This window comes from Lissotriton helveticus, chromosome 1_1 (assembly GCF_964261635.1).
Source record: "Lissotriton helveticus chromosome 1_1, aLisHel1.1, whole genome shotgun sequence".
In the NCBI taxonomy this organism is placed as follows: domain Eukaryota; kingdom Metazoa; phylum Chordata; class Amphibia; order Caudata; family Salamandridae; genus Lissotriton; species Lissotriton helveticus.
Window position 1 is genome coordinate 2,092,348,713 of NC_136057.1, and position 15,829 is coordinate 2,092,364,541.

Here is a 15,829-nt window from a genome sequence, read left to right on the forward strand (position 1 = left end):
TCTGCAGTACACTTTGAAAGAGGAAATCACCTCTAATGATTGTTTTTGTTCAGGAAGGGATGCTCTTCCTGCAAATAAACAATCATTGAAAGAATGCTGTTTTTCAACTTCTATATGTGCTAATGCAGCACACATATCAGTTGAAAAACTGGATTTCAGATTGTTCTTTTGCAGGAAGGGAACCCTTCCTGAACAAAAACCATCTCCCCATGAAGCAGACATCCTTGCACCATGGTGCAAGGGTGCCTACGTCGGCGCATGGCAGAACAGAAATGCGACATATTGTCTTCAAAACAAACATAGCACGGCGCAGCAAAATGACTAGCTGTCAGGCCCGCACTGGGTACCGGGTGTTTTGGCGTACTGCCAAGCCGGGGGCTGATTTCACTGTGGTGGGGGCTGATTTCGTTGATGAGAACCTGCGTGCGCTTCTAAATAAACAAAGCAAAACGAATGTTTTTTAGCACACGCGGGTCCCCATCAACGAAATCAGTCCCCAGCACCAAAACGCCCGGTAGCCAGTCGGCCCTGCTTGCTGCACTGTGCTGCGTTAGTTTAATGTAAATATGCCCCATGGTAAGTATAAATAGGCTGTTTGGTACATAAGTGCCCAAAAATGTACCATACATAATAATAAATTAAAATACCATGAGTTCAGCTGATTTACATATTAACCACCAGTGCAATGATTTAACAAAGGTCAAGCACACTAGCAATGCAAGACAGGTGTGGGCATTTTAGTATTTTTCCTATTGGATTCAGCATGTTAAAAGTTAAACTACGCGTATAGAATGATTTGATGAATTACTACAAAGCAATAATCCAATTGCCATGGACTTATTTTCTGTCTGTTTCAGGCTCATTTGAAATGGGGGCGCAATTGTCAAGATTACAAAGTATCAGCTAAGGCTGAAATGGGTCACTTTGGTAGCCAGCCTGGCCTAAGGATCAAGCTAGAGTGGCCACGAATTCCTTCAAAGCTCAGAGATGCTCAGCAGTGGTAAGACTTTATTGCTTGCTTTGATCATTTATAATTAAATACGGCAAAAAATGTGTTCGTGTCCTAAGTAATTAGTGTAGGAAGAGTACAGTCTGAGAATAATTCTGACTCAGACATGAGAAACTTAAGCATTGTGCAGATCAGATAAAACATTTTGTAGAACCTAGTATTGGACAATAACGTGTATGCAGAAATAATGATGTGGGTTAGAATTTAAAGTTGAAATTAGATTGTCAAAGTTAAAGTGAATTCAAAAGACATTATTTTTATGGTCTCAATTCTTTGGAGAGAGGTCATTCATTTGTACACAAAGATGTACTCCTTCATAAAACTCTAGGACTCGAGCAGTATTGCATGTTTGTGCTCCTTCGCAGGCATGTGTGCATGCCTAAATGTACTAAGTGTACTTCGACACGTGTAAATACGCAGCAGAAGCTTATTTACATTTTAAATATTTCTTTCTTTGTTTATGCTCATGGAGGACTGCTTTCCCTTGCACAGCCATCAGTCTTGTTGGTATTCCCATTCAGTATAGAGATTTACTCCTGAGAACGACTGGATACCTTACAAACGTCTGTCAGAGTTGTGAAAACACACAGGCTCGCAAGATCACACTCCTCGTGTGAGAACATAGGCTCCCATATAGTTTTCCAAGATACAGCAGTACATTCATCTGCAAGTGTAAATTCACATTTTGTAAATGCAAACTAAATTGCAGTCGTAAAACGGGCCACTTGATCACCTTCCGTCAACCAATGTGTTTGCATGTTTTCTAGACTCAGGCTCTACAACCCAGGGAAAGTGCCTTTGTAAAAGAGCAGATTTAGAGTGGAAAGTAATGTTTTAAAGGCATAACACCTTCATTTAGGTAACACAAAATATTTCAGATTGCAAGTTTACAAGATTTCTATAATTCCCATACCTAGTTGCTAGTTTAAAAAAAAAAACTGTGACCACATTTTAAAGGCAGTGAGGTGAAGCATTGGTCGTGCCCTTTTGAGGTGGTCTTAAACATGGAGCCCATCTCAGCTGGACAAAAGAACTAGAGCCAAATTTGAAAGCCAGGTAAATCATATGTACGTTGAGTAAGGTAAGATCAGTTACAAGTACTCCAGCATCCGATTTTTCACAAGCAGATAAAGCATGCAAGGGAAGAGAACATTGAGGTGTGCATTTATTTTTATGTGGGGCATTTTCCTGATGGCAATTTCTAACTTGGTTTTTTGACTAAACTGTCTTTCAAAGTTTTGTCACTACTCGTTTTTTCTGTGTGAGGAAAACCTAGTATACGTTCAATTCAAATTTGCTGCATGAATACTTTCAAAATTGGTTCTTAAATCTTGCACCAGTATGATTTTTTGTCCATCTAATTTTAAAGTTCCTTTCATGGGATTCTTACATTTTTCACAAATTGTGTGAGTTGTGTTAATACCACCCCAGAGACCTGTGTTTATACCACCCGCGAAACTGCTGTAAACGAAAGCTATTGGCAGACCAGAGGCATCTGAATGATTTAGATCTGTCTATTGTATTCTATAGTTTTATTGATCACTTTTCGCTGTTTTTGTGTAAGTCTAAAAGTGCCTACGTCCAGGTGTACAAATGAAGAAACCAGAACAATAATGCAAAATATAGAATTAGGACTTTGTGAATAATACTAAAGTAAAATAGTGTTGTCATGAAAGAAACACTGCTGCTGCTTTTGGTACAGGGGGCTGGTATTGTAGCACTGCTGCAAAACAGGTCCCCTGAACCAAAAACACCCCCACCGGTCCAAAGCCGTCCCCCACGCTTCTGGCCCACCGGGAAAACGCCCGGTGTCTGCTACTGCCAGTACAGCCCTGGAGCAATCCAGTCCCAAGGCACTACACCCGAATTGAGTCTAGTTGTCATATTCTGAAGCAGATGGAACTTAGCTAAGAAATGTGTGGCCACTTGAGCTGGGGCACACTGCTGTCATCCAGGCAGGAAGAAACCAGGTCCTGGATTGCTATTTTGCAGCCATCAGTAGGTAAGATTGGATGATTTCGCAGTGTTCTAAGGCATGGAAAGCAAACACAGGTGCGTTTGTTGACTTGCAGAATCAGTAAAAACTGGTGAAGCTCTGTTGAGGTAGGTTTAAGTAAGAAGGCCATCTCAGCAGGCCACCAAGTGTCGAACCAAGCTGAGGAGGAGACATGCAGGCACGTCTGTCTTGTTGGTGTTTAGATCCAGAACCCTGAAGCTCATAATCTCATTATATTGCCTGATAATGAGTTGGGTATCATTCGGGTAACAGAAGAATATAAATCTAGAAGAACAGATGAGTTTCACCAAAGGAGAACAAGAAGAAGGATACTCATTAAAGAAAGTAGGGTTTATTGCTCAAATTGATCAATATAATGATGATGATAAATCCTGCATAACTTACAGAGAAATGAATAGTACACCAAATAAGCTGTATTCGAATATAGTTTGACAATCAATTGAATTACAAGTCAAACCATAACTAGTAACATGTGCATGTTTTAACTAGCTTCAATCTATCTTCAGCAGACCATGTGATTTGTGTTGGTGATTGTCTTGCAGGGCTGCACAGTTTGTTCCAGGAGCTGCATATATGGCAGGATTTTCTGAAAAATATCAAAAGAATCCTTCCCGGCAGGCAAAGATAATTCTTTCTCTAAGCTCTTCCAGGACCATTGATGCGGTTATACAAATACCCAGGGTAAAATTCTTATAATAACATATAAGTAGAATGATCTTATATATTTGCAAATGTAGGTTTCCTTGTAATATGACTTTATGTCCACTTGCACAGCTCACACTCTACTATAGAGCCATTCAGCTCCCGTTGGCGATCCCAACTGCTCGACCTGCGCAGATTACAGACCTTCAGGCCCCCGGGTGGAACATCTTTACCGAAGTCCCAACAATGCTCATGGACTCCCTCAAAGGTGTGTCTTTTATGGGTGCCACAGGAAGAGTTATCATTTTCTGGACTACATGCTAATGGAAATGAGTTCCTTGTTTATTTTCATTTATATATACATGTTGTTTTCTCTTAGGTCATTGCACTGTTTCACACAATAGAATCACCACCTTCAATGGTGTTTCTTTTAACTACTCAATGCCTGCAAGCTGCTACCATGTCCTCGCCCAAGACTGTAGCCCAGAGCTGAAGTTCCTGGTGACGATGAAGAAAGAAGAAGGATCTCCTGAACAGAAGGCCATCAACGTCAAACTGGGCAGCTAGTGAGTAACTGCAGTAATACCAGTGGACCTCATTATCAGGGAATGCACGCTGAGCAGCGAAGTGTATTGTAGTCCTAGACAGGCCCTCACCACAATGCATTTACTGACCCATAAGTTGAGATTCCACTGTAGATACATCTAGATTTATACCTCTACCATTTCAATCCTTCCATTCTTCCCCCACTGGGCTTGTGTATCATTGCAACAACTTCACTGCTATATACACATTTCCCATTTAAGCTTTTATTAAAGTTATTGTTTCTTTTATTATTTCTTTTAGACTTTTTGCACTAGTCTCACTTCCATCTTGCATACAACACAGTGGAGTCTTGGTTCCCTAGATCTTTTGTCCATCTTGAGGGAGATTCACAGTCTTGTGAGAATTTAAGAATAAAAGCACATGTTGTGTCAAATTGGGATTCACCATACAGGGTTAGTCAAAATTCCTTCTACAAAATAAAAGTGAGCTTCATTGACCACAGATCTTGGGAGTACTGATGTCTCCACCAATGGTTGCAGAGAAGGCTGTAGTGAGACATCAGATAATATGGGCATGGGATGTAAGAAGCATAATAAGAATCTTATATCACAAAGTATAGCGGATAATGTCGTGGAGCAAAATCAGGATGACATTGCTTTCCTACAACAAAAGGGGCAAAAATATCTATAATAATCACAAACAATGACAGCAATCCGAAAAGGAAAATTGTTAAATGATTCAACTTTGTAGGTACAAAAATAGATGTTTGTACTTTTTCAACCAGAATTCTACCGTTTGGAGCATAATTTAGTGATATACCTCAAATATGGAATTTTTCCCTTACAAGAAATTCTACGACGGACACAAGGTTGTCAATGCATGACTAAGACGGTGCATTGCAAGGTCACCATAGCCTAGAAAAGTGGGTGGGAAAAATGTGCCCACACCCCTCTGGCTGTTTTTTTAAAAAAAACCTTTATAATCCGTGTGATTTTGCAGCTATGACTGAAAACTGGTGCATTGATCCCTTAGACCCATGAGCGCTACTGTCAGTGCACCTGCTGCACTAATGATAGCTACACCCTCAGTGAATGAATGAGCTACAAATACACTTCAATATTCAACCAAATTTGAAAAACATATAATATCAGAGGAATCTTTCGAAGGGCGGCCTGCTAATGTATCCTGAAATATTCAACCCTACAGCAGAACTGGTTGTAAATGATTTTTTGAAATTTTTCGATGTTTGACCGATTTAATTAAGGATTGTCCATAGTTTAAGACCATTTAAAAAGACTGTATTTAGTGAGGAAGGATGCTGATAACATTGTCTTAAATCAGTTTCAAACCTTCATAAATCAGGGGTTTGGGTTAAGGGTCTCAGGTACGTGAACTGTCCTTACATAACTGGTTGCAAATACAGTGCAAAGTTCGTCCATGTTCCTTATTTGTGTTAAATTATAGAAAAAATGGACGTTAATAGATCATTGTATATCGAAAGAGGGATACATTTGCACTTTTGCCAGAATAAAATTATGACAATCTGTTCTCTGCTACGTAAGTGATCCAGAAGCTGCAAATGGTTCAAAATTCGGCCGCTTGGTTGGCTCTGGGTCTTAGTCATAGAACGAGCATGACAGATCAGCTACGTACATTGTATTGGGTCCTAAACAAAAGAACTCAGAAGTTGTCCCAATGCAATCTACAGTGACAAGACTGACAACTGCATGAAGGACACATTCCCACCAGAACTCTGAGATCCGCATCTCAATTCCTGAGTGAAGCTCCCAACTTTAAAAAGACCAGAAATGGTGAACAAATGTTCTTAGTGATAAGTAACACTTGCAACTTGGATCAAAGTGCCTATACATCTGTGCTTCAACCAGAGCTCAGGCACAGCAAACGTAGCTTACAATATATCTATTAGATCCTAAAAAGAAGATTCATCCCCCAGCTTGTCTCTATGCTTGATATTAATAGCGCCGCTTAAAAATCAAAAGTTTGTCAGCGCAGATACCTGTTTTTGAGGTCTAGTTTTGTGGTAAATAAAATGAATAAATTGATAAATCACTGCATTTTGATGCCATGCCTCTCTATAATGTATGGCAAATGACATCACCTGACTACCACACAGAATTTTGTAATAAACATTGAGGCAATATTTATAGCCTAATACGTTTACTAATGCACAAAGAAATAGGTTTGATAAACACCCTTACTCTTCCTGCCCTTTTACTGTGTTTTGAGGAAGCAAGCAGTGTTTAATTTGAGCTGGTGGTCTCCGGTGCTCGGCACCGTCACTTAATTGCTTTCTGGTGCTCGGCAGGGCACTTAATAGGCATCACAGCACTTATGACACTCTGCCACATGGTGGCGCAGCTCATCTAATTTAGAGATGAGCAGAACATGTTTTTTTATGAGTACAAAATACATAAAAAAAATACTAATACGCTCCCCAGCCAATCCTTTAGCTTTGGGGACCTGGAATAATCTGAATTGTTGCACTTGCAGGGGAGAGAGATGGTTAGTAGTTGTTTTGATACCGTCATTCTCAGTGATAATGAGGCATTGGGTGGTGCAAACTGCTGTTCCCTCCTGGCCAGGGTGCTGGCCGTTATTATTTCCAAAGTAAGCACTGGGAAGCAGATATTAATCCCCAAACGTGCAGAATACAGTACACAGCCATAATCAAGAGAGGCATGTGCGTCTCTAGCCTGCCAAACCATTTCTTTTCTAAGCACTGTAGCAAAAGCAGAGAGGTCACCCAACTAAGACAACATGGCCGACTTAAAACCCTTCTCTTTCTTCCTTGCAGTGATATTGACATGTATCCTTCCTCTGAGTTCCCCACACTTACTATCAATGGAATAAAGGTGGACAGTCTCCCATATCATTCCCATTCTGGTAAGTCAAATGTCAAATATTTAACATGAAATCAGTTGTGTAAAATGATACAAAAAGGGCGGGTTGTTGACCCAGTTGAAAGGAAAACAGAGTCCAGTTTTCACGATAATCCCAATGAATATGCATTAGATAATGTACAGAGAAAAGAAACAAGGAACGAATGATCGGTTTTTGTGGCACCGCAGGATTTGGGCTATTTAGCCAGTCTGTTTAAACATTGTTAGACAGGACTTCATCAAATGTATATAATGTAAATATTGGCAATTTATTTCTGCTATCCCTTCTTCATTCTGTCACAAGCACTTTCTTGAGCACTAATTTTACCTTCACTATGGAGCAATCTTTGAAACTGTGAATTTACTATTATTGTATTATATAAATTGTGTTGATTATCAAGTGGATCAGATCAGTGTCTAATTATCTCATTGTGGGGTGGTTTTTGGTTCACTGTGTTTCCCTCTTGAGATTATCATTGTTTTGGTTGGACCATCTTCATATATACCATTATGTGCTACTGTAGGCAGGGGATGTGGGTATCAGCATAGTCTAGCCTCAACTGGATGCCTGCAACTCCACGGAGAGCCATGGAACAGTCCCACAGCCTACCATGGCCACTCTTGATGCCCTACCTCCCTTCCACCACCAACCCACAGTCATCACCCCATTTCAAATTTTCCCACCTAAAAGGAAGCAGGGGAGTGCCCATCATGTGGCCTGAAATAGGACTGTGATTTCAGTTTTTGACTACATAAAACAGTGGGCCTGATTTTGATCTCAGCAGCCACGGCCAGTAGTGGGAGTACCGGCCGGGCGGTGATGTGGGGAGGGGCAGGGTGGGGGGTAGTAATGAATGGATTACGGACTTTAAAAGGTAAGTAACCATAAGAATAAATAAAACGAATTTCGTTGCACACACTGCATCACCAAATGAGATGCAGTGTGTGCAACGAAATTCGTTTTATTTATTTTTATGTTTACTTACCTTTTAAAGTCCATAATCCGTACATTACTACCCCCACCCTGCCCCTCTCCACGTCACCGCCCGGCCGGTACTCCCACTACCCACTATCTCAGGGGGCGGGTCACTCCATCACAACGGTGATTGATATCTCGTCTGCCGAAATATAAACCCCATTGCATACTATGGGATTTATTTTTCGGCAGGCAGGATATTCGTCACCTTTGTGGCAGAGTACCCTGTACGCCAAGATCTAAATCAGGCCCAGGGGTCTGCGTGTTATTCCCTACTCTCAGCGGAATTGCAGGAGTAGCTGGTTTTAGGAACAAGAATGCCGCCTGAAACTGGAAATTCGGCTTCCTAGCATCTCTGCAACTAAATATTTTTTTTAATGGTGCCCGTGGAAAACATTATTGATTAGGTAATCTGAACACCTACGGCCTAATTATGATGTAGGTCAGAAAGGCTTCGAATGACAGTCGGATTCTCCTAAACTGTGTCGGACCCTATGTTTCCACCCGATTTTGAAACATTTCAGACCAACCGATTACGATGGAAAGGTAACCCTTTGGTCAATCTGAATTGGTTCTGGCCGGCATTCGGAGACTCCGAGTCAGCCGAAGCTGAATCGTACAGCTCTATTGACCATGTTTCCGACCAATGTATTACGATGTCGAATTCGAACAGCTTTATCGAATCGACAGTCTGACATGGAACAGCTGTCCGAAACTGACTTTGGGGGCCCGTAGCAGGCCCCCAGTTCCCCTGAAGCCTCTGGTTGGGGCCCTTGGGGGTACCCAAGGGACCCCCCTTTAAACCATGTACACTGTGGCAGGCAACATGCGACAGGGTGCAAGGTTTTACGCAACCACCCCTATCTTCAATGGGAGCTTGTGTTGTTGGTCAGAACACAGGCTCTAGTTGAAGTCAATGGGAGAGTTTCCGATGATGTTCCAAACCATCGCAATCCGCCACTCGGATTCGGCGAACATGAGTCAGTCAGAACCAATTGCGACAAGGAGCCGGTCGGATTGCTTTCCAACCGACATCGTAATGAGGCCCTAAATACAATGCCTTTAGTAAACTGGGTAATGACATCCGCACAGATGTATAGTGGTTAGCTGAAGTGATACAATTTAGTTGCAATGTATGTTTTCACAGCTGCTATAGTTGTGTATTATGTTTCAAAACTTCATGTAACAGCTGCTGGTCCAGCCCGGAATTGTATATTTTTTACAAAATATAAGAGACTGAATTTGCAACCCTATTTCTATCTCTCAACATAGAACCTTCGGTGCTGATTGAAAGGCACGGAGACGGACTATCCCTGAGTGCACCAGACTATGGCATTGAAAGACTCTTCTATAATGGAATCACAAGCCAGGTACTCTTTTCCATTTCTGCTTTAATCAGTTTATTCAGATGACATTACCTACCTGTTGCATAGTTAACTTTATTTCTGCCCCACAAAGGTTGAGAAAGCATTGTGGATGAAGGGGAAGATGTGTGGCATCTGTGGCCGCCATGATGATGAGCTGGAACAGGAATATCAGATGCCAGATGGAAATGTGGCTAAAGATGAGCAGAGCTTTGGACACTCGTGGATGTTGTCAGGAGAGGGGTGCTCTGAAGGTATCACATATTAAACAATAGAAAGCTATTGGAGGTTCTTAATAAAAGTATTCACATTTAAAACAATAAATACAGAGTTTTCAGACAAGTATTATTTTTTTCAGCCTGCAAACTGCAGCGCACACTTGTGAAACTTGAGAAGCCGATACGTATTGATGGGGAGGAGTCAAAATGCTTCTCGCGAACACCAGTTTTACGATGTGCGAAAGGATGTTCACCAACCAGAACAGCTCCAGTTTCCATTGGCTTCCACTGTCTGCCAGCTGGTAAGATGCAATTACGTATCGTAAGACACCAACCCATAGTGTCTGAAATCAGCGAGATGAAGAAGTGAATAATGTGCAGTGCCTCCAGTGTGTGAGAGTACATGGGGGTGTTGTCAGTGGTGTCTCCAGAAATGAATTGTGGGAGGAAGACACACACCGGTCACAGATAAAACTGGCGGAGCCACCTACAATATTTTATATCTATCAATCTATATATATATATCCACACATTAATATATAAATATATATATATATATACACACACACACACACACATATATATATATATACTTGCTTAAAATGTGTAAAGCTGACATTGTATGCTTATATATATGTATATATATACATATGTGTGTGTGTGTGTTTAGATATAGATACACACACATATATACAAAGTTAGATTACAATGTTTTAATCAACCAACAGTGATTTAGAATGAAAGGTGGTTAGACAAATTAATGTGTGTGGTAACAAGAATAATCTTAGTTTTTTCAGTTTCACTTCCTGGTACATTCAGCAACTGTGGTTGGAACGGGAGATCAGGAAAAATACAGCTGGGCACAGGTCCCATCTGCGTCCCTCTAGAGACACCACTGGATGTTGTATGTGACTGTTGGGAAAAAAATTAAGTAGAATCATCGCAAGGTGAAGCATGCAGATATTACAGAATAAAGCATGATGGTGGCATTGTAACAAGCTGGAGTCAATGTGTTCAATGGGCATTCACTTTTAATGATAATATTAACAGCACTAGTTTATATTTTGGAGGTCAAAGGACTCCGGAGCATCTAAAAAAATGATATGCACATGTAATATGTCCCACTTTGGTGGGTGAATACCTAAATAAATAGAGCAGTGCCCCCACCCAGAATTACTGAGGACTAGGAACAGCTGCTTGTATTTCAAGGTAGTAGAGTGATCAGGCGAACATTTCGACCATCCCTCAGACACTGTTTGAAACCAGGAATGCCATTAGGCACAACCTTAAAGCTCTCAATCGTGGTCCATTATAAAAAGTGTTTATAATGGGCCATTATCAAATGTTCTGGAGTTGAGGCAGAAGGCAGTGCAAGTTTCTCACTCTGCCTGATAGTGGGCAAATTAATAACATATTAAATGTAAAAAAATAAAGTACTTACCTTCTCCTCTCCGGTCCTGCAGTCCATGTCACCAGGGCAGCGAGGTGTCTAAGAGCCAACTCCCCTAACCAATCCAGACGCTTGTCTGATGTGGTTAACCAGCATGAGAGAATCGCCAGGATTGATTGGAGCGGGCTGACTCAGTGCTCTTAAAGGCACTACAGACCTGCGTCCGCTCTTCACCCTGTTTTCTAAGACAGCTCGGGTTGGAGAGGTTTAAAGTGCGCAAGTCAGGCTGGTCATGGCAAGGCAGCCAGCCACAGTGACATGAAAACTTTAAACTGGAGTATGCACCACTCCTCCCCTGCAGCCAATCAGCAGCAATGACCCTGCCCTGACACTTGGCTGGGGCTGCCAGCACTGAAAAATAAAATGGTAATAAAATCATTTTATTACCATTTTATTTTTCATGATTGCTGTGCTGGCACCAGGGTAGACGATGCTCCTCCGCCCTAGTGGAGTACCCACAGCTGCTGAGGACTTCTAAATTATTCAAAATAAGTAATTAAACCATATTTGCATTTGATATTGATACTCCACCTTAGCAGAATATCATTGTGAAGGGATATTTGGAAAAACATTATTGAGGACCAAAATATTGACAATATGTATATATATAAACTAGCTTATCCGTCACGCATTGCTGCGATCTCCGAAGAAAGGAAATTCAAGGAAACTGGTTATGATAACATTCAATTTACATTGTGTCATTTTTATTGAAACTTATTCATTTTAATATGGAAAACATTTCAAAGTGTCGTTTTAATTCTATTTATTTATTAGAGTGCTTGTGGATACACGATTTTTTGTTTTTCCGTCTGGTGCATACATCAGTATTCAAAAGATTATGAGGGCCCCGGGGGGCCGATATTTAAGAATTGTTTATGCCAGAAACCTTCGTGGGAGTGTCCTCAACAACTTCCCAAAGTTTCCTGGCGATCGGATGAATGTTGTTTTAATTCTATTTATTTATTCGAGTGCTTGTCGATACACGATTTTTATAATATATATATAAATATATCACATATGTCTGCAATATTATATGTATCTGTAATATTGTAGACATTATATATATATATATATATATATATATATATATATATATATATATATATCGAAGAAGACCGCTAGGTCGAAACGCGTCCCCAATAAACGACTTCTACACGGACCCTGGAGTGTGAGTCTTTTGTGTTTCCTAAACTACGTGTGGGGACCCTTTCTGACATATATATATATATATATATAGAGAGAGAGAGAGAGAGAGAGATAGATATAGCTAAGTAAAGTAAATCAATGTTTACCTTTCTATACTTTTGTTGTCAATATTTTGGTCCTCAATCTTTTTTTTCCAAATATCTCTTTACAATGATATTCTGCTAAGATATTCTTGACCATATATGTATCTACAAGGCACATAGATATCGAGTTAAGAATAAGAAATCTATACTTAAACCCATATGCACTTCCCTTCTCTATATTTAGATCACTAATATTTTGACCAAAATATTTTCGCAACTCAATGTTTCTGTAGTCGACATTTTGGTTGGAGGTTTTACATTAAGTACTTTCACTAAATGGCTAAAGGCAAATGTACCCTCCGTGGGACAGTCTGTGATTTGAATTTAGGCCTTCCTGCTGATTTTAAGTAGTTATTGACTTCACTGAATCACAGTAGTTTTATAAACTTCCGGTACCTTTATCTCACTTTTTCAGGTTAAGATTTATTATTTTATCCCCATTATCTTCCATTGCCACTGTTTTATATCTTTCGCTTCCTCTTCTTTCTCCCTGACACAAATTAAGCGCTGCACAGAGGTAGTCCGAGCAGAGTTCTTTTATGTAAAAACAGTTGTATCTATTTTCCCTTTTAACATCGCATCCAAGTGTTTCTGGCTTTGGATGAATTAAGTGGACAATACTAACAGTGTGCACCAAGGCTGAGAACTCCCAATTTCTAGCCTCCAAAGATTGGAGAATGAAGCAGCTCAAAGTCTGAGCAAATCAAGAAAGGCATTTCTCATCCAGCTCTGGTGAGGCTTTACTAGTTGCCAGTCATAAACATTATTTTTTTTAATGGCCTATTTATTAACCAATGGTGAATTTAGAGGAAGATAGGAAGATTCAATGTTACATCGCAGAAATGATAAGATTTAGTGCACCAAATGTAACCTTGAGAGCATGGAATATTGCACTGGTAATTATGCCAACATAAAAAGAATCTAGCTGTTGGATGTACACCTTTTTGGCATCGTATGATCTATCCCGCAGTGTAAGAATAGAAGATAGCCACCTCAAGTTCATAAAACACTAAAAAGCTTATTGTTTCGTGGCTAGGTATAGGCTTCCTGCTGTTGAGAGAAACGTTATGTCTGCTTGATAAGCTGGCTTGAGTGCCAGTAATCCCATGAATCTAGACTGTGTGCCTTAAAAACATTGCATAACATAGCAGAGGTGGGATACATGGACAATACCAGAGAGGGCACCAGATCCTGCACTTTTGGCAACTGTGACTATAGGTACTAAGCCACCCCATGAATGTACCATTCATGAACATGAAATATTCACAATATTGAAAATGTTTTAGAGACTGTGTAATCCGATAACTGAAGTGCTCATGCTAGTTAATTCATAGGAATCCATTTACGCTGCTGATAACAGCTGTTTCTGTTTTGCAGACTCTACCCTGGACCTGGCTGAGGGGCAGGTTAAGATGGATAAGTCTGAAGATTTAGTTGACACAGTCGATGCCCATACATCTTGCTCCTGTGCAGCCCAGCAGTGTTGAGTCCGGCACAACTTCACATATGAAAACATTAGTGATTGACCTACAATATTAAGTGACATGCTAAATTAGATGTCTTCTACCAAATACTTAATCACACTGCAGTGATCAATTTTTCAAATGTAGTTTGTTATAAACTATGTAAATATCACTGTACACTTTTGTAAATACATAACCTGATAATAAAACTTTGCATTCAAAAAGTTTTTGTTGATGTTAAAATATTTTGTAAAGTGGTAAAACTTGTTTACAGACACAACTGATTATTGCACTCCTTCAACTGAGTCTCCCTTCATCCCTACGCTCAGAGTTGGCTGTCATTGACCTACTCCCTCATCTGAGCCACATCCATGGAACGTTGGTCAAAGCGTCATGAAGGTACCACTATAACAACCACATATCCTTCCTACTGGGGAGTGACTGTACCAGTGCCTTGTGGAACAAGTCCACTGGTGATCCTGCTTTGGTCTGCATGCATTGTAAGCTATGGGCAAGTTAAAGAGGCTGGGACCACTAAGTTGTTGTTATGTTTGACCCACAAATACACTTCAAGGTATCCTACAAATATCATTACCTAAAGACTCAAAATGTAGGCCACAACAAAGAATGTAATAATTGACCCATATAAACCAAAAACCTTCTTTTTTATTGTCGGACCCTCACCTACTCTAGTAGTGGCATGCAATAACATTGGGTTGCATCCTGGTCCTAACAACTAGGATGGGTTCAAACATATTCCAGTGAGCAATTTGTCATATTTGCCCAGTGGGGTCTTCAAAAGGATAAAAGTACCTCAAAACATCCAGGTATCCCTTCTTAATCATGGATGGTTTTGGTATAGATGAATCTATGCATGTGGTGTGATGCAGGGGTATTATATCCCTACAGGCTAATTTGTATTAAATTGTTTTAGCACTGGCTAGAAAAGGCCTGTAGGGGTTCTGGGCTTTCATCATGATAAAGTGTGTGCCATGGAAAGAGCTAACCTGTTGCTTACTCTTATCTGTCAGTTGCCCTAGCTCAGTCAGTCTGAACAAACAATATAAATCATTGCACATGCAAATGGGTACTCCCCTAGTGTTGGTTTCCCCATGATTAATAGGAGCCACAGCTTTAGTAGCCGATCCCTATCTGTTGCAACCATTTCCTCCATCCTCCTACCTACTATTATTGCCTGTTGAGCTGTTGGGAGGGCCGATGCAAGCTGTCATCTTTTCTTTTAGTGAAATGGGTACATCCATCTATTAGTCTTTGCTACAACATCCCTAGGGGATCTCTAAGGAGGGAAAATATGTATGCCCTATCTATTACAACCAATACCTCTTTCCAATATCTGTCACATTTGGGGCAGTGCAAAAAGGTTCAAAGAAGCGTATCCTCCCCAGTACAGCGGTGACAGCATCTTTTAAGCTCCCTGTTTATTTCACCTCTTGCCAACCTCAATGCTCTGACTAATATATTGGCCACTGACCATCTGTCATCTCCATTGGGAGGTCTTTTTCCTGTCCTCTCTGTAGAGAGGCCATATGCATAAACCATCTGTCCTTCAACAAAACAGCTCAGACAAATTAGATATCAAATCCCTGTGCTCTTTCTTGAACAGTATTTATTTCATAAAATTGAAGGGCCCTTTTAAGCTGTTTCCATATGTTCCTCTGTAGAACCCAAAGTCATATCTGGGCAAATCAAAATTTCTCAGTTTCCAGATATCTGAAATCCTCTTAAACTGATCAAAGAGCTTGGCATTTCCAATATTAAAAATATCTCCAACCTTTGTGCATCTATTTACCCTCCAATTTGTAATGCTTGTACGAATCTAGCTGAGGTAAAGAAGATTCAACTGAAGAGTTAGTTTTATGTTCATATGAATTCCATAAAAATTATAATTTCAATTTTCTGCACTTTCAAAGTGTCAGATTTACAAACAGCGGCAA

At 40.3% G+C, this 15,829-nt stretch overlaps 1 protein-coding gene across 1 annotated transcript in view; it reads left to right on the plus strand.

The window, feature by feature from the left end:
• LOC144756211 (vitellogenin-A2-like) overlaps nt 1–14,098 on the plus strand; it is a 79,936-nt gene extending 65,838 nt beyond the window's left edge. The window contains exons 25-33 of the mRNA XM_078645827.1: nt 858–1,000; nt 3,569–3,707; nt 3,801–3,936; nt 4,048–4,234; nt 7,030–7,118; nt 9,363–9,460; nt 9,549–9,708; nt 9,813–9,974; nt 13,789–14,098. Coding sequence (XP_078501953.1) covers nt 858–1,000; nt 3,569–3,707; nt 3,801–3,936; nt 4,048–4,234; nt 7,030–7,118; nt 9,363–9,460; nt 9,549–9,708; nt 9,813–9,974; nt 13,789–13,898 — 1,224 coding nt within the window. The 3' untranslated portion in view covers nt 13,899–14,098. The remainder of the gene's footprint in view (nt 1–857; nt 1,001–3,568; nt 3,708–3,800; nt 3,937–4,047; nt 4,235–7,029; nt 7,119–9,362; nt 9,461–9,548; nt 9,709–9,812; nt 9,975–13,788) is intronic.
• The last annotated feature ends 1,731 nt before the right edge of the window (nt 14,099–15,829 follow it).